At 44.0% G+C, this 27,613-nt stretch overlaps 1 protein-coding gene across 1 annotated transcript in view; it reads right to left on the bottom strand.

Annotated features, from left to right (window-relative positions):
- Positions 1–5,676: 5,676 nt before the first annotated feature.
- Positions 5,677–27,613, bottom strand: part of IBSP (integrin binding sialoprotein) — a 38,994-nt gene continuing 17,057 nt past the window's right edge. The window contains exons 5-6 of the mRNA XM_073588038.1: positions 7,970–8,116; positions 5,677–6,087 (exon numbers count right to left, since the gene is read on the bottom strand). Coding sequence (XP_073444139.1) covers positions 5,677–6,087; positions 7,970–8,116 — 558 coding nt within the window. The remainder of the gene's footprint in view (positions 6,088–7,969; positions 8,117–27,613) is intronic.

Genomic DNA, 27,613 nt, shown 5'->3' with positions numbered 1-27,613 from the left:
GTTATTCACTGTGCTGCATTATATGGGGCATATGTTATGCAGCGTTATATGGGCCACTCATATCTAGTTTTATTTTTTAAATTTACCAGTATCTTCGGCAATTCCCACCCTAGGCTTATACTCGAGTCAATAAGTTTTCCCAGGTTTTTGTGGCAAAATTAGGGGGGTCGGCATATACTCGGATTGGCTTATGGTCGAGCATATACGGTACTAGAAAAAACACACCAGGCCTTAAAAATGATGTTTTGGACCAAGTAATGGAAATGACAAGGCTGATGCACTATATTGATTGGCCAAAATACTATAAAACACACACTACGCCTGAAAAAGTATTTTCGGTGCATAGAATTGGCAACGACATGGCTGGTGCAATATATTGATTTGCCAAAATACTAGAAAACACACACCAGGCCTTAAAAATAATTTTTGGTGTCTATAAATAGCAAGAAGAAGGCTGTAGTACTATATTGAATTGCAAAACATGTAGAAAAGCTTTGGGGCCTAGAAATGGCAAGGACACAGCTGATGTGATATATTGATTTACCAAAGTACTATAAATCATACACCATGCCTGAAAAAGTGTTTTTTGGGTCTAAAAATGGCAGCGACACGGCTGATGCAATATATCGATTTGCAAAAGTACACACACAGCACAACCTTAAAAATTTGTGCCTAGAAATGGCAACAACACGGCTGATGCAAAACTATTAGAAAACCAACACCAGGCCTGAAAAAGCATTTGTCAGAATAAAAATGCCAACGAGATGGCTGATGCGATATATTGATTTGCAAAAGTAGTAGAAGACACACACCAGGCCTGAAAAATTATTTTTGGGACAAAGAAATGGCAAAGAGAAGGCTGATGAGATGTATTGATTTGCAAAAGTATTACAAAACACACCATGTCTGAAAAAGTGTTTTAGAGGCCTACAAACGCCAGTGAAATGGCTGATGTGATATATTGATTTGCAAAAACTACTAGAATGCACACACACTAGGTTTTAACAATTATTTTTGGGGCCTACAAATGGCAACAACATTGCTACTGTAATTTATTGTTTTACCAAAGTACTGCAAAACACACACCAAGCCTGAAAAATTATTTTGGGGGCCTAGAAATGGCAGCAACATGGCTGATGCAATATTTTGATATTTAAAAGTACTAGAAAACACACACCAGGCCTTATAAATTATTTTCGGGGCCTAGAAATGGCAACGACATGGTTGATGCGATATATTGATTTTCAAAAGTACTAGAAAACAGACACCAGGCATTAAAAATTATTTTTGGGGCCTAGAAATGGCAATGAGAAGGCTAAGGAGATGCATTGATTTTCAAAAGTACTAAAAAACAGATATCAGGCCTGAAAAAGTACTTTTGGGGTCTAGAAATGGCATCTACACAACTGATACGATATATTCATTTTCAAAGGTACTAGAAAGCACACATCAGGCCTTAAAAATTATTTTTGGGCCTAGAAATGGTAACGACATAGCTGATGCAATATATTGATTTTCAAAGGTACTAGAAAAAACATACCTGGTGTCATGACTTTGTTGTCGGGTGTCCCGGGACCATGGTCTCCTCTCCCTAACACCCTGTTTCCCGTACTATTTCTGAGGTGAAGGTGCCAGGGCCATGAACCATGCCTTAGCTCCTGAATCAGCCCTCACTCTGTATGCTTCCCCCACCCAGGGAATAGGGGAGTACTAGTGTATCGTAATACACCAACCAGACTAACAAGGTAATGTGAAAAGAGATAACAAAAAATACCAATCATACAAATATACTCACACAAACAACAGAGGAATGCACTGGGAAGTGGGAGATGGGGTTAAACCAAAGTAGGAGAAGAAGTTGAATTATCACACACCCAAAACAGTCATAGATAAGTCCACCAAATGTCTTCTCAAATAACAACCAACTAAAACCTCCAGCCATGCAGAAAAAGCTAACTGTGACTATCAGTGCTAGAAAGGGCCCAGATAATACAGGAGATGGGAGTGACTAACAGTGAACAGCTGAGCCTTAATGCAGGAAAGCTTCCAGGAGCTCTCAACTGAGCAGATTAAAACCTGCACTGCTAAAAAAAAAGCTGCACCGTTTAATATGTAAGTGAAGTGCTTCTAATCAGTACAAAAGTTGGAGAAATTAGATGCTGCTGTCTTCTAGCGCCTGTTGCGGTAAACCTGTGACTCTAGACTTCAAAATCTTTTTTTGCGCTTAGAAATTCCAATGACTTGGCTGATGCAATATATTGATTTGTAAAATTACTAGAAAACATAAACCAGGCCTGAAGAAGTATTTTTGGGGCTTAAAAATAGGAACGTGAAAGCTGATGCAATCTAATGATTTGCAAAAGTACTAAAAAACAGACTTCAGGCCTGAGAGTATTTTTAGGGCCTAGAAATCGCACCAACATGGCTGATGCGATATATTGATTTTCAAATTTACTAGAAAACACACATTATTTTTGGAGTCTACTAATAGCAATGAGACGACTGATGCCAGTTATTTATTTTGCAAACTGTCAGAAAACACACAGCAGCTTCAAGAACAGTACTCCCACAAGGGGGGGTGCAGAGTACACACAGAGGCTTAAAGAACAGTACTCCCACAGGAGAGGAGTACAGAGTAGACACAGCAACTTCAAAGACAGTACTCCCACAGGAAGAGGTTGCAGAGTACACGCAGCAGCTTAAAGGAAAGTACTCCCACAGGTGTGGTGATGCAAGGTACACACAGCGGCTTGAAGGACAGTACTCCCACAGGTGGAGGATGCAGGGTACACACAGCAGCTTCAAGAACAGTACTCCCACAAGTCAAGTGGAGGGGTGCAGAGTATACAAAGCAGCTTCAAGGACAATTCTCCCACAGATGGTGGGGTGCAAAATACACGCAGCAGCTTCAAGGACAGTATTACCACAGGCGAGGGTGATGCAGAGTACACACAGCAGTTTCAAAGATAGTACTCACACAGGTGGGAAGTGTAGAGTACACACAGCAGAGGGTTGCAGAGGACACATAAAATTGTGTTTGCAGAGTACGTAGTTAGAATCTGTCCCTCACTCCAGATGCATCCTATCCCTACACTAACGAGAGCATAATGGCAGTGGTACTGGTGATCCAGCATTTAAACATGCTGGGTAACGTGCTGTGACAGCCAATCACAGCCATGCCAATACTTGGCATGGATGTGATGGCTCTGGAAGTGTCCACAGTCTAAAATATTGTTGATTGGCTGCCCTATAGCCTTTCATCAAGCTTTATTAGACTGGCAAACCTGAACAGGATATTGTACATACAGTAAAATGTCCATGTTCGGTACCAGACACTAGGTGTCCGGTATGAACACCAAACATTCCAGTTCAGGTTCGCTCATCTCTACTATCTAGCAATTCTACAAGCAGTTCTTACTGAAATTTTGCTTGGTCTTCTAGACCTTATCTTGATCACTGTTCCTGTTAACTGACATTTCTTAATTACAATACAAACTGATGAAAGGGCAACTGGAAAACACTTTGGTATCTTCTTATACCCTTCTCCTGCTTTGTGGGCCTCCACCATTTTCATTTTCAGAGTGCTAGACTGCTGCTTAGAAGAACCCATAGCTGCTGCTTCTTAGTACATTCTTAGAGGAGGCTGAGTTTTTATAAATCTGGGAAATTTGCATCACCTCGCCTTTCCAAACCATGATAGTGTTGAAAGTCTCCATGGTCACCCTGGCCACAAGATGGCCATAGGGTCCTTCAGTGTCCTGCAGGGAAGGTGACCTGTGAGTGCCTGCTAAGAGCAGGAGCTGACACGCCTCCTCCCCTGCCTGCTAGGTGTTGGTCTAATGCCCTGCAGTGCAGAAGCATTGCAGAGTATCAGATGAGCGGTCTGTCACTATACAGTGATGTCCCATTCCTGGTCAGGAAGGTGAAAACAGGCTTAAGAGTGAAGGGGGTTAAAGAGAATCTATTGGCAGGATTCTGCTATTTTATTTGAGAGCAGAACAATGTAGGGGCAGAGAACCAGAATGCAGGGATTTGCTCAGTAGCTTGGAGCAGGAGATTATCATTAGAGGACTTAGGTATCATATGCCAGGCAGTCCAGAGTATCTGACCCACCACTGATTAACAGCTTGCTGACAAATCTGTGTACACAGAAAGTTGCCAATGCAGGGTGTGCATGGGATTATACACAGATCAGCATTCGGAGCGCTACTACATCATCAAATCCCTGAGTTGAACTTGAACCCTTTACCTCCGTGCTGTAAAGCAATAGTCCTAACCAATAAGCCACCATGTTACCTTTTAACTATACTTACTATAATTTTCATCACTTTCTGTTAAAACACACTGGGGCATATTCATATTTTTTAATGATCAACTAAAAGAACACAACTCTTTTATAGAAAGCAAATATTTTATTACGATTTTTACATTTTCCATGGAATACATTTGTAGCAACAAATGTAAGTTTCTATGTTCAGATAACACTTCATTTTAACTTGATGAAGACATTGTCACTCTGAGCTTTGTTACCCATAGAAATGCAGACAGTTTTCAGAAACAGATATCATTTATTGTTCTTGCTAATGGTTATGGCTAAGAAAGGTTCACCATCAAAATATCACAAAAAATTGTCGATTTGAAATCAATATGTAATTCTTCATATTGTCAAATTTCTTTACAATGCAGAATGTGACGCTAGACACTTCTCACGGCCAAGTGGTCAGGGAGTCCAAGGTCAGAAGCCAGGAGGGTACATCATAAACAGAAGGAAGAGACAAAAGCATAGTCAGGTAAAGTTCCTAGGTCAGAGTACCGGGAGGATAACGGATCAGAGCTGAAGAGGTTAAACAGGCAGATAGACAGAACAAAGTCCAAGGTCGGGCAACAGATCAAACATACAGAACTCAAGGCACAGGGAGCACAAAGTAAAAACCTCACAGGATGAATGTATGTCTGGCAGTGGTCTGGGAGAAGTTGCTCAGTTAAGTAAGCATGGCATTTACCCAGGATAGTAAACACCTGGAGACTGCGACGCCTCCCTGTCACCAATTGGCTAGTTGAGCCGTCAATAAACACACTGGCAGCTCAAAACGCCCCTGAACCAGATTGGATGGCCATGCTGTCAGTAAAAGTACTAACAGCTTCAGCACGCCCCTGTATCAGATTGGATGGTTGAACTGTCCATTAAAGTACCGACAACTTTAGCATGCCCCTGTACTGGATTGGACGGCCGAGCTGTCTGTAACTGCATCCCAGACATCCTGAGGGGTGGAACCATGACACCAAAATCATGTTTTCTATTTTCTGTCTCTATCCCAAGGAAAACTCTATAAAAATCCTTGTATCATTTTATGAGGAAAAATATCCATATACTGAGGTTATATATTGAGGTTACATACATAATACATATTTCTTTCTATTTTCTGTCAGCTCTTCCAGTAATAGAAGAACCTATAATATTCTCAAAAAAGTAAAAGGAGATACCTGAGTTAGAGAATCACATAAGACCGATCCAATGAATATTTACCAGTATGGTTAGCAGAATAGTTTTATTGAATGATCAAAGCTTTTGACCTTTCATAAGTATTAAACGTATGGCTATTCAAAAATTAACACAAACATATCAACATATTATAAAACCTACAATAAAATGTGTTCACTCTCCTTGCTTTCCATCTATTGATTATAATATTGTTGATACTGTCGAGCGTAGAGCTGATAGAGGTGGTTTCTGTAGTGATAATCATCCTCATATCTTCCATAATTATCACCTTTCACTCCTCTAGGATCAATTTCATTCTCATGGTAATAATAGCCATTTTCATTATAGTAGCCATTATTGTCAGGTTCATATACATGAGCGGTGCCAGCAGCACCACCGTTGCTACCTTCCTCAACACCTAGATTATCATAATCACTGCTCTTAGGGAGTTCAGTGGGATTGCCAGCTGTTTCCTTAAGTTGTTGAGTTGTAGGTTCAATGGTATCAGCTTGTGTGGGCTGCACTTCAGTACTGCTCTCCTGGGCTGTGCTTGACTGTGCGTCATCAGTTGTGGTCTCATTCTGGCTTGCAGTACTATCTTCTACCTATTAAGAGAAGAAAACATGACACAATATAATCACACTGCTCAATATGGTCAAGTATGAAAGCCTTTTGCCATTTGTCATTTAATATCCAACTCGTCGGCAGAAACCTTTCAAGACATCCGGAGAGGAGAAATTGCCGGGGACCTGCCTGTCCGACTTGTCTCCAGCGTTACTCACTCCCCTGAGATAAAGTATGTTTTTATCTGAAACAACATTTCAGAGTCAAACAAACCTGACTGAGATTATACAGTCAGTGCCTGATATGCGCTACCGGTGGATTGGGCAGCATGTATTACCTATCAGGCTCATTTTATACAATTATTACATACATCTTTTCTGGCATAACTAAGGTACTATCAACAATAGATTAGCCCCTTTTTTGGGGTCAGACACACACAGCTGAGACTGATTGTGAGATGACTAGGGCAGCCCCTACATTTGTCTTTACCTTAAACAGTAATGTTGACAATGCTTACAGGCTTAAACAGCAAGATCAGAGTTCTTTATGATTCTGGTCTTAAAGCATGAGAAGCTGGTTCCCCCACTGCTAATCATGGTGCAATTACTGCTGTTAATTTGCACTAAAGAAGCACTACCTATGTAGTGTAGTGTGAACGTATTAATCTATTCACCTCTGGCCTCGTTCTCCAGAATCCTATTCCTAGATCTCCAGTTCTTCTCAAAGACATCACCAATTTTCAGACTATCTACACTTTATGTGTGAGCCAGAAGTCTCTGTTAGGCTGGGGTGACACTTGCGAGTGTGATGCATGAGTCTCTTGCATCAATACCAGGCACTGCCGCCGGCACTCAGACCTGAGTGTGCTGCTGCATGTATTGATGCAAGAGACTTGCGTGAGTTTCTTGCATCACACTCGCAAGTGTGACCCCAGACTTGCAATGTAATTCTATTGAGTGGCATTCTGACACTTAGGCTTACATTGCAAAAATCACTTCTGGCTCACTTAAAGTTCAGTGTGGCCTGGAGAGGCTGAAGTTTGGTGACGTCACTGAGAAGAGGAGAAAAACGGCACTGGATACCGGAGAAGGTGGAGGTAGGTGGGTATATTAATACACTCACACTACACTACATGCATATACATAGATTTACTTAAAAAAATCATGGGAGAGCTTCTTCAAGGAGCTAAAAGCTATTCTGTTGAAAAAAGTAATAAAGATAAGGCTCAAACGCATTGCGGTATGTGCACACGACGTCTTTTTCATATTGATGCTGCGATAAAATAATGCCAAAAGGAATGGAGATATGTACAGCTAATGACCTGCTCTGTGTATGTGCCGTCTTTTAGCACTTCTTTTAAACGCTGAGACTTTGAAAGCTGCGAAGATGCTAAAAGAAGTGATTGGTTCATCGTTTTGGACATTATGTGATGTATGGCATATAAGAAAAACGTCACAAAAATGTTTTAAAAGGCATCAGAAATTATGCCAAAAAGTAAAAAAATGCTACATTCTTCTAAAAAATTGTGATGAGTATTAATTTAGCAGCACCATACGATATTCAACAGCATCACTAGAAAAACTTTTGAGAGGTCACATGTGGTACCCTTGCCAACAACACCATGGATGATGTGATGTAAATCCTTACCCTACCACCATCTGCTGCCTTATGGTCATTAATATTTTTACTACAAATAATATTTCACATGACGAGAATAAACACAAATGTGGTGACAAAAAGATAGACTACAAGTATACCTTCAAACAATGAGTGAAGTTAATAAAAGTAGTACAAGTGGAAAATTGCCAGCCAATCGAAACAGCGAAAGCAGTGGACCAGATACTTTTAGAGGCCGATTTAAGTCAACCAGTTTAGTTGCTATCTTTAACTGCCTGCCAATTGAATATAGTGATCGTTTGTCACCTCTGGAGCAGAGGTTCCTCCATTCTCCTCCTCGGCACCTTCAGAGTCAGCTTCTTCTTCTGCTCCATTTCCTTCTGATTCCTCTGCTCCTGTTTCTTCTGATGCAGCATTGTTTCCATTTTTACCAGCATCCACGGATTCCTCCTGCTGTAAAAAGATAAATTAATAATCTGATATTAAACTAGAAAAATGTGAATGTCTTTATTTTACCAAATTTCTTTCCTCCTGCTTACATATGCCTTTCACCAGGTATTTAGTGAGGATTCTATCTCCATTCCTAGAAAAGCCATCTGGAATGTATTCAGCCAGGACTGTGCGTATCAGCCTTTTGTTGTGTTTGAGGTTAACCTCTGTGGTGGTTTAGAAGCAAGAATATATTGCTGGGAAAAGAGCCTTATAATGACTCATAAAACCACAGGATTTAAAAACAGGATAGAAGATTGCACACTATTTTGTTATGTATTCTAGAAGTACAAATTTAGTCAATTGAAAATTTCCATTTAAAAAAACTATCATGGGTAGGAGATGATAAATTCACACTTTAACCCCTTTATCCTCGAGGGTGGTTTGCACGTTAATGACAGGGCCAATTTTTTCAATTCTGATAACTGTCAATTTATGAGGTTATAACTCTGGAACCCTTCAACGGATCCCGGTGATTCTGAGATTGTTTTTTCGTGACATATTGTACTTCGTGACAGTGGTAAAATTTATTTAGCATGATTTGTGTTTATTTGTGAAAAAAATGGAAATTTGGGGAAAATTTTCAAAAAATGTAGCAATTTTCAAACTTTACATTTTCATGTCCTTAAAACACAGAGCTATGTCACACAAAATAGTTAATAAACAACATTTTCCACATGTCTTCTTTACATCAGCAAAATTTTGGAACCTATTGGAGGACACAAGGTCGCGTTTTGAGAGCCCCTGATGTGCCTAAACAGTGAAATTACCCCACAAGTGACACCATTTTGGAAACTAGACCCCTCAGGGAACTGATTTAGAAGTGTGGTGAACCCTCAGGAGCAGCAGCATTCCCATGCTGTAGAAACTTTCAGCTCTGCACTGACAGAGAGACTTGCTGATCGTGCACTGTGCATGATCAGCACGTTTCCTATCTCTGGTGACCTGTATGTCGTCATGATAACATCCGGTCTCCATGGCAATGATCAGTACCCCGCATCTCTGATCTAAAGGCAGAGGAGCTGTCAGCCCTCTGCCAGCACCCAGAATGCTGCGATCGTGTTCGATCACAGCATTTCGGGGGGTTACAGTGCTGGGAGCGTTTTGTGTCTATATATAAAATAGGTACAATGGATCCCATAGCAGAATCATGGTAAGTATAAGGAGCCAATGGCTGTAGCTAGGGTATGCAACACCTGTAAGCTGTAAAAAGGTGAAAGATTAGGCCAAGTATTCTGGGAAAAGAGACAATAAATTACTTGGGTGTATAGTAGTGACCATGGGGAGCACACACCGACACGTGTTTCTGAACTCATCCTTCCTCCCCCTGACACCTGTAGTGTCAATATGATCACTGTATCTCTAGATCAATTCATTGAGAGATTTAGTTTCGTAAAATGGGGTCACTCATGGGGGGCTCTGCTGTTCTGACACCTCAGGGGCGCTGCCAGTATGACATGACATGTTACACAAAGAAAAGGGAGTACAAGTCCAATATAATGAGAAAAATATCAAATTTTTTAGGCATATAATAGTACTGACATAACAACATAATTACAACAAAAGGATCAGGAAATAAAAACTGCTTTAGTCCTAAAGATTAAATGTAAAGTGCTTAGTGCTTATGGTGGATATGGGCTATATATTAGGGAATCAAAAGTAAACGGAGGTCACAACCAGGTGCGCATCCTGTGAAGAAACCCCCCTTATCCCACGCAATAGTGCTTACCCATAATGAATTCCACCAGGACTTATGCAGCGCCGCCACCGACGCGCGTTTTCAAGGTGACCGCACCTTGAAAAAGAGGCGAAACGCGCGTTGGTGGCGGCGCTGCATAAGTCCTGGTGGAATTCATTATGGGTAAGCACTATTGCGTGGGATAAGGGGGGTTTCTTCACAGGATGCGCACCTGGTTGTGACCTCCATTTACTTTTGATTCCCTAATATATAGCCCATATCCACCATAAGCACTAAGCACTTTACATTTAATCTTTAGGACTAAAGCAGCTTTTATTTCCTAATCCTTTTGTTGAAATTATGTTGTTATGTTAGTACTATTATATGTCTAATAAATTTGATATTTTTCTCATTATATTGGACTTGTACTCCCTTTTCTTTGTGTAACATGCTATGCAGGAGTGTCCATCTTCAATTCCCCTTGAGTCAATACTACAAAGTAGGTGACTCCATTGGGGTATATATTAATTGGTTCCATATGGTTTTGTTTTATATAACAGTATGACATGACACCCTCAAACCAGTGCAGCAAAATCTGCACTGTAATATGGCACTCCTTCCCATCTGAGCTTTTCACTGTGCCTCAAAAGTAATTTTCAACAACATATTAGGTATTGGTGAACTCAGGAGAAATTGCACAATAAATTATATAGTGTCCATTTTCTCCTGTTAACTTTGTGAAAGTAGAAAATTTGGGGCTAGAAAACATTTTTATGGGAAAAATTAGATTTTTTTATTTTCACAGCTCTCCAAATGTGACACGTCATCCGCTAAGTATCCCAGCAAATTTTACATTCAGAAAGTGAAATACTGCTCCTTCTCTTCCGAGTCCTGCCGTATGCCCATAAGGCCTCTTTCACACTTCAGTTTTTTTGCATCAGTCATAATCCGCCAAAAGGACGGATGGCGGATCCGTTGTAGTACTGATGACAACGGATGCCACCCGTCCGTTTTTTTGACGGATCCGACAAATGAAGAATTTTAAAGGAATCGCAGCCTGGAAAATGGGAGAGAGAGAGAGAGAGAGAATTTTTTTTGTCCGGCACCCAGAAAGAATTTCGGGTTAAAACAGTGTCTGGAGGATCCGCCAGAGATAAAAACGTTGCAAGCTCCGTTTTGAAATCTTTGAGGATCGTGACGGACAGCAACTTTTGGCGGATCCGCAAAAAAAACGGATGCAACGGACGGCAATCCGTCACAATCCGCCAATAATGGAAGTCAATGGGGAAAAAAACGGATCCTCAAAAAAAAATTGCGGATCCGTTTTTTTCAAAACCTGGCGGATTGTGACTGATTGTAAAAAACTGAAGTGTGAAAGAGGCCTAAGCGGTATCAGTATGCTCAGTGGAAATTGCTTAACAAATTGTATGGTTCGATTTCTCATGTTACCCTTATGAAAATGCAAAGTTTGGAGCTAAAAAACATTTGAGGGAAAAATGTGATTTTTTCATTTTTACAGCTCAACGTTATAAACTTCTGTGAAGCATTTGGGGTTTCAAGGTGCTCATCACACATCTAGATAAGTTCCCTGAGGGGTCTAGCTTCCAAAATGGTGACAATTGTCGGGGGTTTCCACTGTTTTGGAACACCAGGGGCTCTCCAAACATTTCATGGCATCCGATAGTGGCGTAACTACAAAGTTATGGGCCCCGGTGTGAACTTTCAAATGGGGCCCCCCTCCCAACTCCAAAATACACACACATCTCCGCTCCGTACACCTCGTGCATGTGCGGCTCTGCACACCTTGTACACATGCGGCTCCGCTCCGCACACCTCGTACACATGTGGCTCCGCTCTGTCCACCTTGTACACACACGGCTCCGCTCCGTACACCTTGTACACATGGCTCCGCTCCGTACAGCTCGTACACACATGGCTCTGCTCTGTCCACCTTGTACACACACAGCTCCGCACACCTTGTACATGCGCAGCTCTGCTCCGTACACCCCGTACACACACGGCTCTGCTCCGTACACCTCGTACACACGCAACTCCACTTTGTACACACACGGCTCTGCTCACCTCGTACACACACAGCTCCGCTCACCTCATACACACATGGCTCTGCTCCGTACACTTCGTACACACATGGCTCCACTCACCTTGTACACATGCAGCTCTGCTCTGTACACCTCGTACACATGTGGCTCTGCTCTGTCCACCTTGTACACGGACGGCTCTGCTCTGTACACCTTGTACACACGCGGTTCCGCTATGCCCACCTCGTACACACACGGCTCTGCTCCATACACCTCGTACACATGTGGCTCTGCTCCGTACACCTCGTACACATGTGGCTCTGCTCTGTACACCTCGCACACATGCGGCTCCGCTCTGTACACCTCATACACACACAGCTCTGCTCAGTACACCTTGTACACATGGCTCTGCTCCATACAGCTCGTACACACGCGGTTCCACTCTGTCCACCTTGTACACACGCGGCTCCGCTCTGTCCACCTCTTACACACACACGGCTCCGCTCACCTCTTACACACACGGCTCCGCTCACCTCTTACACACATGGCTCCGCTCACCTCTTACACACACGGCTCCGCTCACCTCTTACACACATGGCTCTGCTAAATCCACCCTGACCACTCCTGACCCCACACAGAAACTTACCCTCATCCAGCCAGCACCATGACAACCAGCACAGCAGAGTTCTGCATACATTGAGGCCCCTGATCATGTGACCTCTGACACCTCCTCTCCTGTGACCTCATCACAGGTCCTGTGCCACAGAACAGCCATATCGTCAGGCCAATTGCAGCCTGGCAGACAATTAAAGAACGGAGCTGCACAGCCAATGAGCGGCTGCAGCTCCGCAATCGGGCCCCTAAGGACTCCGGGCCCCGTCACAGCTGCGACCTCTGGGACCGCGGTAGCCCCGCCTCTGGCATCTGATAATTACTTCAGCAAATTTTTTTGCACTCAAAAAGTTAAATGCTGCTCCTTCTCTTCCATGTCCGTGCATCCAAACAGTAGTTTTTCTCCACATATTGGGTATCAACATTCTCAGGAAAAATTGCACAACAAATTGTATGGTGCAAATTCTCCTTTTACCCTTACAAAAATGCAAAATTTGAAGCTAAAATACATTTTTGTGGGAAAAATGTGACTTTTTTTATTTTCACTGCTCATCGTTGTAAACTTTTGTGAAGCACTTGGAGTTTCAAGGAGTTTTTAGATTTAGCAATGCTCTCTATGTACAAAATATAAAAACAGTGAGGAGCTTACCACATTAGAAGGGGGGAGTCGGACTAGCATGCACACACTGCTGTAGCTGATGTAGTCCAAGCAATGATAATCATCAGGTGATCAAACCTTTAGAATAAGTAAACAACAGCACACAGTCTGACATGTCACACATCTTTGAAATCTGTGTTTTAACCCTTATCTCATGCTGTCCTCAGATTAGATAGCAAAAACCTGCTGACAGATTATCTTTAGCTTTAATTCCACAGGTCAATATGATAATAGCAATAATAGTACACCATTGGAATTATTTACTGCTCACACAAAAGAAAATATTTTTACCAAAAAAAATCTTTTTTGGGGGCGAAGGGTGGGGACTGAGATCACCATTTTCCTAGATCCATACATTTTTTATATTTCTGTGGACAAAGTTGTATGAGTGCTTATTTTTGTATGGCAAGCTGTAGTTTTAACTGGTGTAATTTCTGAGCACATACAATTTTTGATCACTTTGAAATTAATTTTTTGAGATGATGGGTGAGCAAAATCCAGCAATTCTGGTATTGTTTTTGATATTTATTCTTTTATGGCTGAACAATATGTGATAAATAATCTTACAGTATTATAATATGCAAGAAGAGCAAACAAATCAAGCCAGAAATGTCTCTCGAAACAAGGATAACCAAGCTACAACTTGCCTACTTTGGACACATCACGTGAAGACAGCAATCACTGGAGAAGGGTATCATGGTCAGAAGAATAGAAGGAACAAGGCGAAGTGGAAGACCCGATGGCTTGATATTATCAAGATAATTGTGGAGAAGACCCTGGGGGGACCCATCTGGGCATGCACAAGATCAATCTTCTTAGAGAGTGATTATCATATCACCACAGCTCAATATTAAGCTGAAGGCCGTTAAATAATATTAGTTTATAAAACGAGCAAAGACATTTACAGTGATTTTTTTTTACATTTTACTACTTTTGCACAAGAAAATAACTTTTTAACAAAAATATTTTGTTAATTTCCATTACGTTCTGAGAGTCATAACGTTTTGTTTTTTTGCTTACAATGCTGTATCGTGGACATTTTTGAATGCATAAATCTTTTTTAATCACGCTTTTTTTGTGAGACTGGATGAACAAAAATGGCAATTTTGGTATTGTTTTTTAATTTTATTTTGCAATGTTCAAATTTTGGGATAAATAATGATATAATTTTAAACTGCGTGTTATTGGGAATGCAGCAACACCAAGTATGTCATGTTTTTTAGCTACATTTATTTTTCCAGATAAAGGGAGTTTTTTACTTTAAAAAACAACAACTTTTTTTTACAATATTTAATAGTCCTCAAAAGGAACTTTAAAATGCTATCTCATGGACGCATTGATAATACACAGCACTGCTTCAGTATACTGTTATTCTACACTGTTAGGGTACCGTTACACCTAGCGACTCACCAGCGATCCCGACCAGCGATATGACGCGGTCAGGATCGCTGGTGAATCGCTAGGTGGTCGCTAGTGAGCTGCCACACAGGCAGATCTCACTAGCGACATCGCTGGGGATGGGGATCGCTACTTACCTGTCAGACGCGGCGATCCTGCATCCTCCCGCCCGGCTCCACGCGTCGCTCGTCGGCGCCACAGGAAGCGCCGCAGGAAGTGGACGACGAGGAATGGTCCAGCAGCTTCTCGCGCGATCAGCGATAACCAGCGGGGGAGCCGGTCAGAGGTAAGTATCAGATGCAGCGATATCGCTAGCAATATCGCTGCAACATCACAAAACCGGTGACTTTACAGCGATATTGCTAGCGATATCACAGTGTGTAACGGGGGCTTTACTATATTGCTTGACTGACATCTATCTTATCAGACCCTTCCAAAAGCTGGATCTGATTGGTTGTGGTGTATGACAGACCTAACATTGTCATGCTCGGTTAGGGAGAGCTGCAGGCAGTCTGTGCATTGCAGTCTCATCTCGGATGCATGGACATCTGCATAATTCCTTATGCTAGTGGACTCGGGCAGGGAGAAGCCCCCAGGGACCTGCCTTGGTCTATCTATCCAGCATGCATAGTCCCCAGCCTACTTTTCAAAGTATGCTTTCTCTGTAAAGCTGTAGTGTTTCAAAGTAAAAACGTACATGACTGTAATAATACTGATCAAAAGAAAATTGGAATAGCCACAAACCACCAATAAGTTAAAAAAAAATTATTGAAACAAAAATGATAAAAAATGATAAATTCCTTCAGTTTACAAAGATGACAACATAAGGAGGAAAAACAAGCGGAGGCAAGAGAAATATTCCGCAAGTAAAGAAACATATACTATGCTATGTACCCATGTAGTTAGGTTCGCATTTATTAGAAGATATGTAAGCAGAAGGACCGGGTTGGGGGTACCTTTCTTGCGCCGGGTCCGGGACTGCCGGACTGTCTCCTTTGTTGTCCGGGGGAAAGCATAAAGAACTGGATCAACCTTTGCAGTTAGCAGCAGGGGGTGTGTCTGAGACTAAAAAGGGAAAGTGCACACGGAAGCAAGCAGACTTGGTTGGGACTGATAGTGCGTAGCAGGGGGAGGTGAGTGCTCCATCCCTCAAGCACCACAGCAGCACAGACCTGTGCTCCAGCATCACCATTGCCGCCCACATAGACTGTGAACTGAGAAACACTATGTGCCCGTTCTGTTGGCCCCCACAAAGCAAGGTGCTAAATGCCCTGGGCTCATGAGTACAGCACGTGTGCTGCCTTAGAAGTACCGGGTGTGTGACTGTGAACTGAATCCTGACCCCGGTTCATGTTTGTTTGTTGGGCTACGTTGGGCTCCGACATTGCTGTGGCCTGTGCCTTACCCTCCACAGCACCAGATGGACTGAGAATCCCGCAGGAGACACCAGAGATTCACCGCTGCCGGAAGGACACAACTCGTCGTTGTCTTCAGGACTATACCAGATTAACCCCGCGCTGACCATTGTTGGCGCTAACACTTGTTTCTTGAACTCTACAGTCTGGAAGTTGTCGGAACGGAAAAGTGTTACCTTAAGAACTGCTACTGTCAGTGCCCCCCATTTTGTCCGAACTGCATACCCTTTATAATCCACTACCTGCACTAAACCCGCTTATCCCTATATCTCCCCTATATCTCCCTGCGTGGAGTACATATATGTTAAAGTAAAATACTTTAACCCTTGCTCTGTCTCCTGTCCGTCACTGCATCCCGCAACCTGCTCACACTAGGTGTAGTCGGCAGGATGCAGTCCACCGGCGCAGAAGGGACAGACCAAACAGTTGGGGGTGCCCTTAGAAACAGCATATCCCTAGGGGCAATGTTGAACAACTTCCCCAGAATTTACAGGGAACAACACCCTGCTATGGGACTGGACAGAGTGAGTCAGGAGTATGTTGAGGATGCACCCCATGGAGGTAGAGGTAGCCATGATGGCCCTGGATGGGGAGGCAAGGAGTTCTGTCATGCTCCAGCCCCCCCATGACTGAGACACTTTTGACAAGGTGCTGCAAATCCTGAAGGAAATGCACGGAGACCCCACAAACATCGGAGAGTTGCGCATGCGGTTGTTTGGCCATGTTCAAAGGGAGGGGGAGACTGTGACCCACTACATGAACACGCTGCAGGAAATCCATGCTGCAATTGCTAAGCAAGATGGCGTAGGTGTGGGCCCTCCTGATATAGTGCTGCGAGAACAGTTAGTGACAGGCCTTAGAGATGAATTGCTGAAACAGGCCTTGCATGGGCAGGTAAATCCGAGCATGACTTTTCTAGAAGTTGGAGGCAAGGCTCGCGCACATGAGAAAGAACAGGGGGTGACAGTCTCGACGGGGGAGGTCTGGAGCTGGGAGGCATCCCTGCACTGAACATCGAGCCAAGTTGGGTGAGAGCTCTGTGGAAAGAGATTCAGGATATGCGAGAGGAATGGTCTGACCCAAGGAAGAAATATACAGCACCATCAAACCCCTCTGAGGGCAGACCTGGTCTTGTACCTCGTCGGGAGATGAGATAGCCCCGTATGGAAGAACAACCCATTTGCTATAACTGTGGGGAAATTGGACATTTTGCTAGGGGATGTGCCCGTTGGGGAAGATCCCTTCAACACCGTCCGTTAAACTAGGAGGCTCCATGGCTGGGGGACGCTGCCTGGAGCATGAGAAGTCAAGAAGGAGAGCAGAAAGTCACACAAGTTTAGCTTCTCTGAGATCTCTCATTTGGGCCGAAATGGATGGTCGAGCCATTAGCTGTTTGGTTGACACCAACTCTCAAGTAGCCACGATGCATGAGACCTACTTCAGTCAACACTTCTCCGAGATGATATGGCCCGAATGGGGCCCGATGATCAGGTTGACAGCTGCTAATCAGCTACCCATCCCGGTCACAGGGGTGATCTGGATGCAAATCACCATGTGTGGCAAAAATGTAGGCCGGAAAGGAGTAGTGCTGACTGCTGGAGACCCTGCTCAAGGCCCTGCTGTGAATCTGGGGATGAATGTATTGAAGGAACTCGGAAATCTCCTGATTTATGGATCAACAGATGTGTTTCTGAAACGGTGGAGCCCCCGCACCCCTTAAAAAAAAATTTCCAACAGCTGATCCGGGTGGCTCAGGCCCAAGAGGCCTCCAGCACAGGAAAAGCATTGGGAAGAGTGACCATCCCAGCTGCAGCCAAGCTAATTTTTCCACCAGGGCAAACGGTGGTGACCCTACCCATCCGAGCCTGTACTCCGCTGGAAGGAGTTGAAGTGCAAATAGACCCGGCCTTAATGGAGCAGCGGTGGGTGGCCCAGATGGCTAAGTACAGTTACAAGATTGCTTATAGGAAGGGAGCTGAGAACACACATGCCGACGCCCTATCCAGAGTAATGACCTGGGCCTAACCGGGATGAAGAGTTGGAGGCAGAGATTCCTTAATACTGTAGCTCAGCCAGGATGGTGGCTGCCACGCTGGAACAGGTCCAGGCAAAACCCAAAGAATTCACCCTGGGGCGATCCCGTGATGAGTGGGCACGACTCCAACAAGGAAGATGGGTAGCTCACTCAGATGAGACAGTGTGTGGCTCTAAAACAACTTCCCAACCAAAGGGAGATAGATGCCCTGTCCCCGGGGACTCTGCAGATCATTCGACAGTGGGAAAGACTCCAGCTCCAGGACCGTCTCTTGTACTGGAAGGTCCAGTTGAACCAAGAACTGGGGATCACCTGGCAAGTGATTCTCCCCGAGACACTGCTTCTCAAGATGGCTACGGAGGCTCATGAAAAGAGGGCCCACTTTGGTCTGGAGAAGACATTCCAGTAGCTATAGAAGCTGGTCTATCACCCTCGATTAAAGATTGCAGTCGCAGAGGCCTGCCGACAGTGTAGAAGGTGCAAGTTACCTAAACCTCCAGAACAGAGAGCTCCCATGCAAACCATCATGACTTTGGCTCCCCTAGAGGTGCTGATGGTAGATTACCTGACTATTGGCCCGCTCACATGGGATACGAACACTGCATAGTCATGACTGACCACTTCACCAAGTTAACCGTAGTGACCCTGACCCGGGATCAGACCACCGAGTCAGTGGCCCAGGCCATTTGTAGGGACTTCATCTAAGTGTACGGTTGTCCGAAGAGGATTTACTCTGATCAAGATGCCTGTTTCCAGGGATGAGTGATGGAAGAACTGTATTACATGGATCAGAGTGAGAAATTTCAGAAGATGCCTTATCATCCCCAGGGAAATGGAGTCTGTGAATGGTTCAATCAAACCCTGATCCAGATGCTAAGAACATTAGAGGACGGCCGGAAAGTCCGCTGGCCTGAGTTTGTGGCTGAACTGGTCTGGGTGTACAACAACCGAGTACATCGCACCACTGGATACACACCATACACCGAGCTGTTTGGCCTACTAGGCGAGAAATCACTGAGCTGGATTTGGATCCAGAGGAGGACTACCCGCGGATGGGGGTGTCTACCTGGGTTCGGGAACATCGTCATCATTTACAGACACTACATCGGATTGTGCAAACTAAGTTTCGGGAACTAGAACATCCTGAGGTGACTCCCCTGCGCGGTACATCTCTTGAGGTCAGAGACCATGTGTTAGTCCGAGAAAAACGCCCCCGAGGCAAGTTGGAGTACCAGTGGAAGAAGACCCCATATTGGGTAAAGGAAAGAGTCAGCTCTGAAGGTTCCATCTATGAAGTTCAACTGGAGGGACAAGAAGATGCTCCCACTTGAGTCATTCATTGGAATATGCTATGTCCTTGCCTGTCAAGGGACCCTGACCAAATGGAAGAGACACAAAGTGTATCTGAAGCATCTCCTCCAGCAGCTGTTGATTACGATGAGGAAGAATTTCTCAACTCGCCACCCATTGACCCAGAAGGGGAACAGGCTCCTGAAATGGCTGCTCCATTAGACTTGGGCGCGTTCCAATCATCGCCTACTCAACCTGACTCCACTACTCAGCCCGACTCTACTACTCAATCTGACTTACGCCGCACTGAACGTTCAACAGCTGGAATACCTCCCAGGAGATACAGTCAAGATCAATTTATTTGGCAGCGAATCATCCAGGAAATGGAAGAATGTCAATGGTTACTGCAAGAACTCTTGCCTATGGAATGGAGAGCAAAAGGGGAGGGGGAGTATAAGCAGGAGGACCGGGCTGTGGGTACCTTTTTTGCGCCGGGTCCAGAAATGTCAGGGCTGTCGCCTCTGTTGTCTGGGGGAAAGCTTAAAGAACCGGACCAACCTTTGCACTTATCAGCAGGGGGCGTGTGTGAGACTAAAAAGGGAAAGTGCACACGGAAGCAGGCAGACTTGGCGGAAACTGATAGTGTGCAACGGGGGAGGTGAGTGCTCCATCCCTAGAGCACCATAGCAGCGCAGGACCATGCTCCAGCATCCCCACTGCCGCCCACAGAGACTGTGAACTGAGAAACACTGTGTGCCCATTGGCCCCCGCAAATCAAAGTGCCAAACACTTTGGGCTAGTGAGTACAGTGCATGTGCCACCTAAGAAGTACTGGGTGTGTGACCGTGAACGGAATCTTGACCCCCGATGCATGCTTGCCAGACCACGTTGGGCTCCGACATTGCTGTGGCCTGTGCCTTATTCACCACAGCACCCGCTGGACTGAGGATCCCGCAAGAGACACCAGAGATTCACAGCTGCAGGAAGGACACAGCTTGTGGTTGTCTTCAGGACTACAACAGAGTAACTCTGCGCTGAACGTTGTTGGCTCCAATGCTTGTTTCTTGGACTCTACAGTCTGGAAGTCGTCGGAATGGATAAGTGTAACCTTAAGAACTGCTACCGTCATTGCCCCCCATTTTGTCCGAACTGCATACCCTTTATTACCTACTACCTGCATTATACCTATATCTCCCTGCATGGAGCACATATCTGTTAAAGTAAAATGCGTTAACCCTTGCTCTGTCTCCTGTCCATCACTGCATCCCACAACATGCTCACAGATACAATATCCATAGATATAAAATAGAGCAGAAACCAATAGGTCATGTAAATCATTGCTTACCCATGATAAGGGAGGATCAGCACAAGCCCTCCAGCACGACCCTGACACGCGTTTTGCATGTAGCTTTCTTAAGGGGAGGTGTAAACGAAAAGGTGTCCTATTGTACATTTATAAGAAGCCCACAGGTGCCAGTATAATTGGAGCATGGGTGCTGCTGCTCATACCATCAGTAACGCAAATACCCGCAGCCATTACAGAGGTGCATGTGTGTAAGGCCAAATGGCTGTGTGACGTCATCAACATGAGCACATCACCAACAGTCAGTCTACAGAGTATTCTCCCAAAAGTCTTGGGGATCAGCAAGATGTTTTCTGAGAAAAACTTAAACAAGCTTTTATGCTCTTATCGATCAGCAGTTGTTTTCATCTTCTAAATCTGCCAAGCACGCCATTTTTGCCCAGCCTCTTCCTTACGGTGGAGTCATGAACACAGAGTTTAACTGAGGCTTGCAGTTCTCCAGATGTTGTGTGGTCTTTTGTGACCTCCTGGATGAATCGTCTTGGGGTAATTTTTGTTGGCTGGCCAGTCCAGTCCTGGGAAGGTTCATCACAGCTCCATGTTTTCGCTATTTGTAAATAATGGCTTGCACTGTGGTTCACTGTAGTCCCAAAGCTTTATTAACGGCTTTATGACCTTTTCCAAACGGATTGCTCTCATTTACTTTGTTTCTCATTTATTCAAAAAATTCTTTGGGTCAAGGCATTTTGTCTAGCTTTTGAGGATCTTTTGGTCTATTTCACTGTTAGGCATCGGGTTCCTGCAGCTGCACAGCAGGAATCCAGAGCCATGCAGCCAGCGGTCTCCCATTCCCTTCTGACCTCTCAGGGACCTGCACAGCAATCTCAGCGATCCAGACACCCTGCTCAGACCAGTTCTCTGGGTCTGGTTGTTGCTGTCACCTCTGGACCAGCAATAGTAGCGCAGCGTGCTCTGCAGCAAGCCACTCCAGAGGCTAAGGGTGGTTTCACATTAGCGCTTTTTAAGCGCACGCACGGCCAGGGGTAGCTCCGCCCCCGAGCCGGCTCTCTGCCCGGCGTGCCCGCCCCTTGCTTGTAGCGCCGCCTCCTAGCGCACAGCGGTGCCTGCGATCGGTGCACCCTATCTTTAGCATAGGGTGCGCAGATCGTGCGCAGGCCGTGCGCTAGTTGCGCTTTGACCTGCGCTGCGCACTTTTGACGGTGCGCCGTGCGCGCCAAAATCAAACTTTTCGGATTTTGGCGCGCATGGCGCACCGTCAAAAGTGCGCAGCGCAGGTCAAAGCGCAACTAGCACACGGCCTGCGCACGATCTGCGCACCCTATGCTAAAGATAGGGTGCGCCGATCGCAGGCGCCGCTGTGCGCTAGGAGGCGGCGCTACAAGCAAGGGGCGGGCACGCCGGGCAGAGAGCCGGCTCGGGGGCGGAGCTACCCCCGGCTGTGCGTGCGCTTAAAAAGCGCTAATGTGAAACCACCCTAAGTCCTCTCGCCGCGCTACTGGGCATGCTCACGAGACGATCTCCCAGTGGACATCGGGAGTCACGTGCTCAGGTCCTTCTCCTGATCTGATTGGTCCATCTCAGAGATCTGGAAGGTCCCGGAAGCGCACGGCTATAAAAGGCCCGCATGGCCGCTCGGCCACGTGCGAGTATATACTCTTATTGCTATCTGTGTGAATGATGATGAATGCATGTGCCTGCGAATGACTCATTAAGATCCCCTCCCTCTGATATTATGTGTGTGGATAGGGATTTAGTCATAGAGTCAGCACCAGTCAGTGGCGCGCTACAGGCCACAGTTCACATCTTACAGCACTAGCGTCCGACAGTGCGCCTCCTCTTGGGCATTGTTGTGTGGCGGCTGGGTCGGTCGCCGCGCTGCAGTCAGCAGCACGTGTGTGCACACCGCTGAGACCTGTGAGGTCAACAGGCTCAGCATTTACATTTAAGTTCTAAGCGTCTCTGTGGTGATAACAGAGTACGCTCAATGCACATCGGGTGACGTTCAACCCGTGTGCGATATACCGCCATATTGTGCGCCTGCCATTATCTAGCAGAGGTGTAACACCTACTGCACGGTGGACCCCGGGCGGCGAACGCACTTATTATTATTTATTTATTTGTGCGTTCCACCATCCCTAACACTTCACTGTGTCATGCAGGTCCTATTTGAGTAATTTCTTGATTAAGAACAGGTGTAGCAGTAATTAGGCCCAAGTGTGGATAGGGACTTTGAACTCAGCTTCCCAAAGATGTGATAAGCCACAGTTAATTTTGTTTTAAGGGGGAACGGGCAATCACTTTTCCACACAGGGACCTGTAGGTTAGGATTTTTTTTCCTTAATAATAAAGACATTCATTTTAAAAACTGCATTTTGTGTTTACTTGTGTTATTTTTCTCTAATATTTACATTTGTTTGGCAATCTGAAACATTTAAGTGTTACAAACACGTGAAAGAATAAGAAATCAGATAGGGGCAAACATTTTTCACACAACTGTATTTTACCTATAAATATTTTTATGTGATAAAAAGAAGCATAAAAAGTACACATTTGGTATTGGCCTTGTCCGGAATGACCTGACTTATAAAACTATCACTAGTTAACCTCTTCAGTGAAAATTGTAAAAGAAAAAGGCAAAAAAAATTACCATATTTTTTGGATTATAAGACACTCCATATTATAAGATGCACCCCAAATTTTGAGGATAAAAATATAATTTTTTTTTTAATAAAATGGTGGTGCTTCTTATAATCTATGTGTCTTATTGCTTACCGGGGGTGGTGGCTGTGGTAAAGAGGGGTCCCAGGCTCGCTGTTGGAGGATGCAAGAGTGGGGTGATGCTGCAAGCCACAGGCTGGGATGAGAGGGTGTTCTGATGTGCAGCACACCACTGTGGGTGTCCAGTGCTACTGCGGGTGTCCAGTGCTGCTGTGGGTGTCTCCGGTGCTGTGGGGGGCTCTGCCGACATTTTGTGAAAAGCCAGAACCCCCGCAGTTCCATGGTTTCCTATGCGGTGGACTCTGAGAAAATGGCCGCTGGGGGCGGCGCTTGCACAGATGGAGATCTTAGTACCAAGATCTCAGGAGATGAGATCTCAGCCGCTGGCCTTTCACAAAATGCTGGCAGAGCCCCCGCAGCACCGGAGACACCCACAGCAGCACCGGAGACACCTGCAGCAGCACCGGACACCCCCGCAGCACCACCGGACAACCTCACATCCCAGTCTGCAGCCTGGAGCCATGATACCGGTAAAGGTATATAAGCATTATAAGATGCACCCCCATTTTCCCAAAAAATTTTTGGGAAAAAAGTGCATCGTATAATACAAAAAATACGGTATGGTTTTTCATCATACTGCTGAACAAAATGTGATGAAAAAGACAAATGCAAAAAGAAATGGTATAGTTGAAAACGTTGTCTTGCCCCGTAAAAACAAGCTGCCACATAGCACTATCAGCAGAAAATAAAAATAGCTCTCAGAATAAAGTGTTGCAAAAAGAATTCTTTTTTCTGTAAAATAGTTTTTATTGTGTAAAAGTGCCAAAAGATAAAAATAAATGTGGTATCGCTGTAGTCGCTCTGACCCGACGAATAAAGCTGCCTTATCAATTTTGCCACACAGAGAATGGCATGAAAAAAAACAACTGAATTGCTGGTTTTTGTTCATTCTGCCTCGCAAAAATTGAAACAGAAAGCAGTCAAAAATGTCATGTGCCCAAAAATGGAACCAATAAAAATGTCAACTCATCTCGCAAAAAAAGCCCCAACATAACTTTGTCAGCAGAAAGAATTTAAAAATTATAGCTCTCAAAATATGGGGATGCTTTTGTGCAATAAAAGCGTATTTTAGTGTGTCATTGCAGTCAACCGTAAAAAAGATGTGAATCTGGTATAGCTGTAGTCGCACCAACCCAATGAATAAAGTTGTCTAAGCGCTTATACTACACGAAGAACGGCATAAAAATAAGTAAAATCAATTCTTGAACTATTTTTGATTTGTTTACTCTGTCTCACAAAGATCACGGTAAGGCCAAGCTCACATTTATCCTGCACTCTACGCTGAGTGCTTACTGAAATACATAATTTAGACAGAAGATCTAGCAGAAGATTCCCTGTGATGAGGCAGATGGAGCTACTGTGGACGCTGTCTGGCCTCTGATCCAGCAGTGTTCGTCTTTTTAAGCATGCATATAAGCACTGTCTGCTACAGTTTTGTTTAGGTCCATCATCTGTCAATAGAAATATAGGGGGCTTCTATGTTACTGGTAATACAAATGCTCTGCATGTGCTATGCCACACATCTAGATACATTCCTTGATGGGTTTAGTTTCCAAAATGAGGTCACTTGTTGGAGTTTCCACTGTTTAGGCACATCAGGAGCTCTCCAAATGCAGCATAGTGTCCACTAATAATTACAGCAAATTTTGTATTCAAAAAGTCAAATGGCATGCCTTCCCTTCTGAGCCCTGTCATGCGCCCAAACAGTAGTTTTCCTCCACATATATGGGTATTGATATACTTACGAGAAACTAGAAATTTCTCAACAAATTTTGTGGTGCATTGTCTCCTGTTACTTTTGTGAAAATGCAAAATTTGGACTAAAAACATTTTTAAGGGATAAATGTGATATTTTTATTGCCATGGATTTATATTACAAACGAACAGGGTCTCTTGTGGGGGTTTCTACTAGTTAGGCACATCAGGCTCTCTCCTTACACAATATAGCATCTGCTAACGATTCAAGCAAATTTTTCTTTGAAAAAGTCAAATGGGGTTCCCCTTCCAAGACTTGCCATGCGCCCAAACAGTAGTTTTCTTCCACATATTGGGTATCTGCATACTCAAGAGAAATTGCAAAAAAAAAATGTACAGTACATTTTCTTCTGATAACCTTGTTAAAATAAAAAAAACTTTGGGGTAAAAGAACATTTTTGTGAGAAAAATGTGATTTTTTTATTTTCATTGCTCTATGTAATAAACTACTGTGAAGTACCTGGGGGTTTAAGGTGCTCAACTGACATCTAGATACATTTATTGATGGGTCTAATTTCAAGTGTCATCACTTATGGGGAGTTTTCACTGTTTAGGTACATCAAGATCTCTTCAGAGGTGATATGGAATCAGCTAATGGTTTGAGAAACCTTTTTGAGAACAAAAAGTAAAATGGCTCTCCTTCCATTCTGAGCCCTGCCATGCACCCATAGAGAAGTTTTCCTCCACCAATTGGATGTTAGCATACTCAGGAGAAATTGCACAAAGAAATGTATGGTGCATTTTACCCTGTTACCCTTGGGAAAATAAAAGGTTTGGGGCTAAATTAAAATTCTTATGGAAAAAAGTGAAATGATAATTTTTTCCTTCAACATTTATTTAATTCATGTGAAGCTTCTGAATGGTTAATAAACTTCTTGAATGTGGTTTTGAGGAATTTGAGGGGTTCAGTTTTAAGAATGGTATCACTTTTGGGTATTTTCTGTCATTTAGACCCCCCCAAATTCACTTCAATGTGATGTGGTCCCTAAAAAATGGTTTTGTAAATTTTTGTTGGAAAAATGAGAAATGGATGATAATCTTTTAACTCTAATTTCATAACAAAATATTTTTTTTAAAAATGGTGTATGTTGTGTCCCACGAATGGGAACAACCTGTAATGCATATTTCTCTTTGTTTTGTTCTTCCTCCAATCAGCAAAATTCCCTGTTGTTGCTAGGTAGAATTAGACTGTGTGAAAACTGTCCCTATGTCCCTCCTGTAGTTGAGCTCTGTATTAGGTTCCTCCTCCCTTCTTCTTCAGTTTAGCCTACAGCAGCCATTACTCAAGATGCATGTGTACACCCCTGTACAAATTACCCCTTTTTACCTACTGTCCATTGTAAACTAATACAAGATTTTGGAAGACATCAGCATCGTTTCTCCTGGTCTTTCTACAGTTGCATTGCCAGTGGAGTTAAAACTATCTGAGGACGTCTGGTTTTGTGAGTACGAGTTATACAATTATCTAAGAAGCTGATAATTAGAACACTTGGGACTCGCAATCATCAGGAGGAGTCAGAATAGTAAAAAGAGGTAGCTGTGACCAGGAATAGTACACAGCTGTAATCCAAGAAGAGGACTGTTTAACATAAGGCTAATGTAAAGCAACAACAGCAGCTTACATGGGACTGCAGACATTCTGTGCTCTTCACTTCAGAAAGCTGCACAGTGAAGAATTTATCCTGTTACTAAGAACAGTTCACAGCCTGTAATCAAGAGAAAGGATCCATCTATAAGCTAGTGAGAAGCTGCAGTCATAGACTTGTATCATTCTGTGCTCTCCAGCTCAGCTTGTTGCAACTTTGTATTGGTCTCCTTGACAATCAGGAGCAGAAGAGTCCCCACCCTTCACTGCAGAGACTGTAGCTTTTTGCAGCTCATATTACATAGATCTCATCTGCCTGTGAGTTACAATGGCTGAAGGAAAGTCTGCAATATCTGTATATGAGGACTCAGCCACTATCAGCCACAGGCATTCAGCTAAGCCGTCACTGAAAGCTATAGAGAACCTTGGAATCATTAAACATGAACTTTCTTGTAATATATCCATCTTATGGCAAAGACTGCAGAGTCACATTAACAGCATCTCCCAGTATGCCTCTCATGAGTTACCACCAGACGGAGCCATTGAACAATTGTACTCTGCATACCAGGCTTATAAAGACACTTGTAAAAAATACATCTCAACGCTACGGAAATTAAATACGCCAGAATTTCTAAAAGAATGCGAGGTCTTCCAACAGCTCAATGCCGAACAAGATAGCACCGTGCGCGACATTGTGAACAAAACAGAAGCAAAAATCCCACAAATGTCAGAAGTGACATCGCACAGATCCAGGTCTGCTAGGAGATCAAAACACTCAATCAAGTCAAGCTCATCAAGGTACTCAACCCTCAGTGAACAACTCATAAGAGCGCGTGCTGAAGCAGAATCTACGAAAGTGCAAGCCATTTTCGCCCAAAAGAAAGCAGAGAAGGA

Source organism: Dendrobates tinctorius, unplaced genomic scaffold, assembly GCF_039654945.1.
Source record: "Dendrobates tinctorius isolate UK_male_01 unplaced genomic scaffold, ASM3965494v1 ptg000011l, whole genome shotgun sequence".
Classification (NCBI taxonomy): domain Eukaryota; kingdom Metazoa; phylum Chordata; class Amphibia; order Anura; family Dendrobatidae; genus Dendrobates; species Dendrobates tinctorius.
The sequence above is the reverse complement of the archived record's forward strand: the minus strand, read 5'-3'. Positions and strand labels throughout refer to the sequence as shown.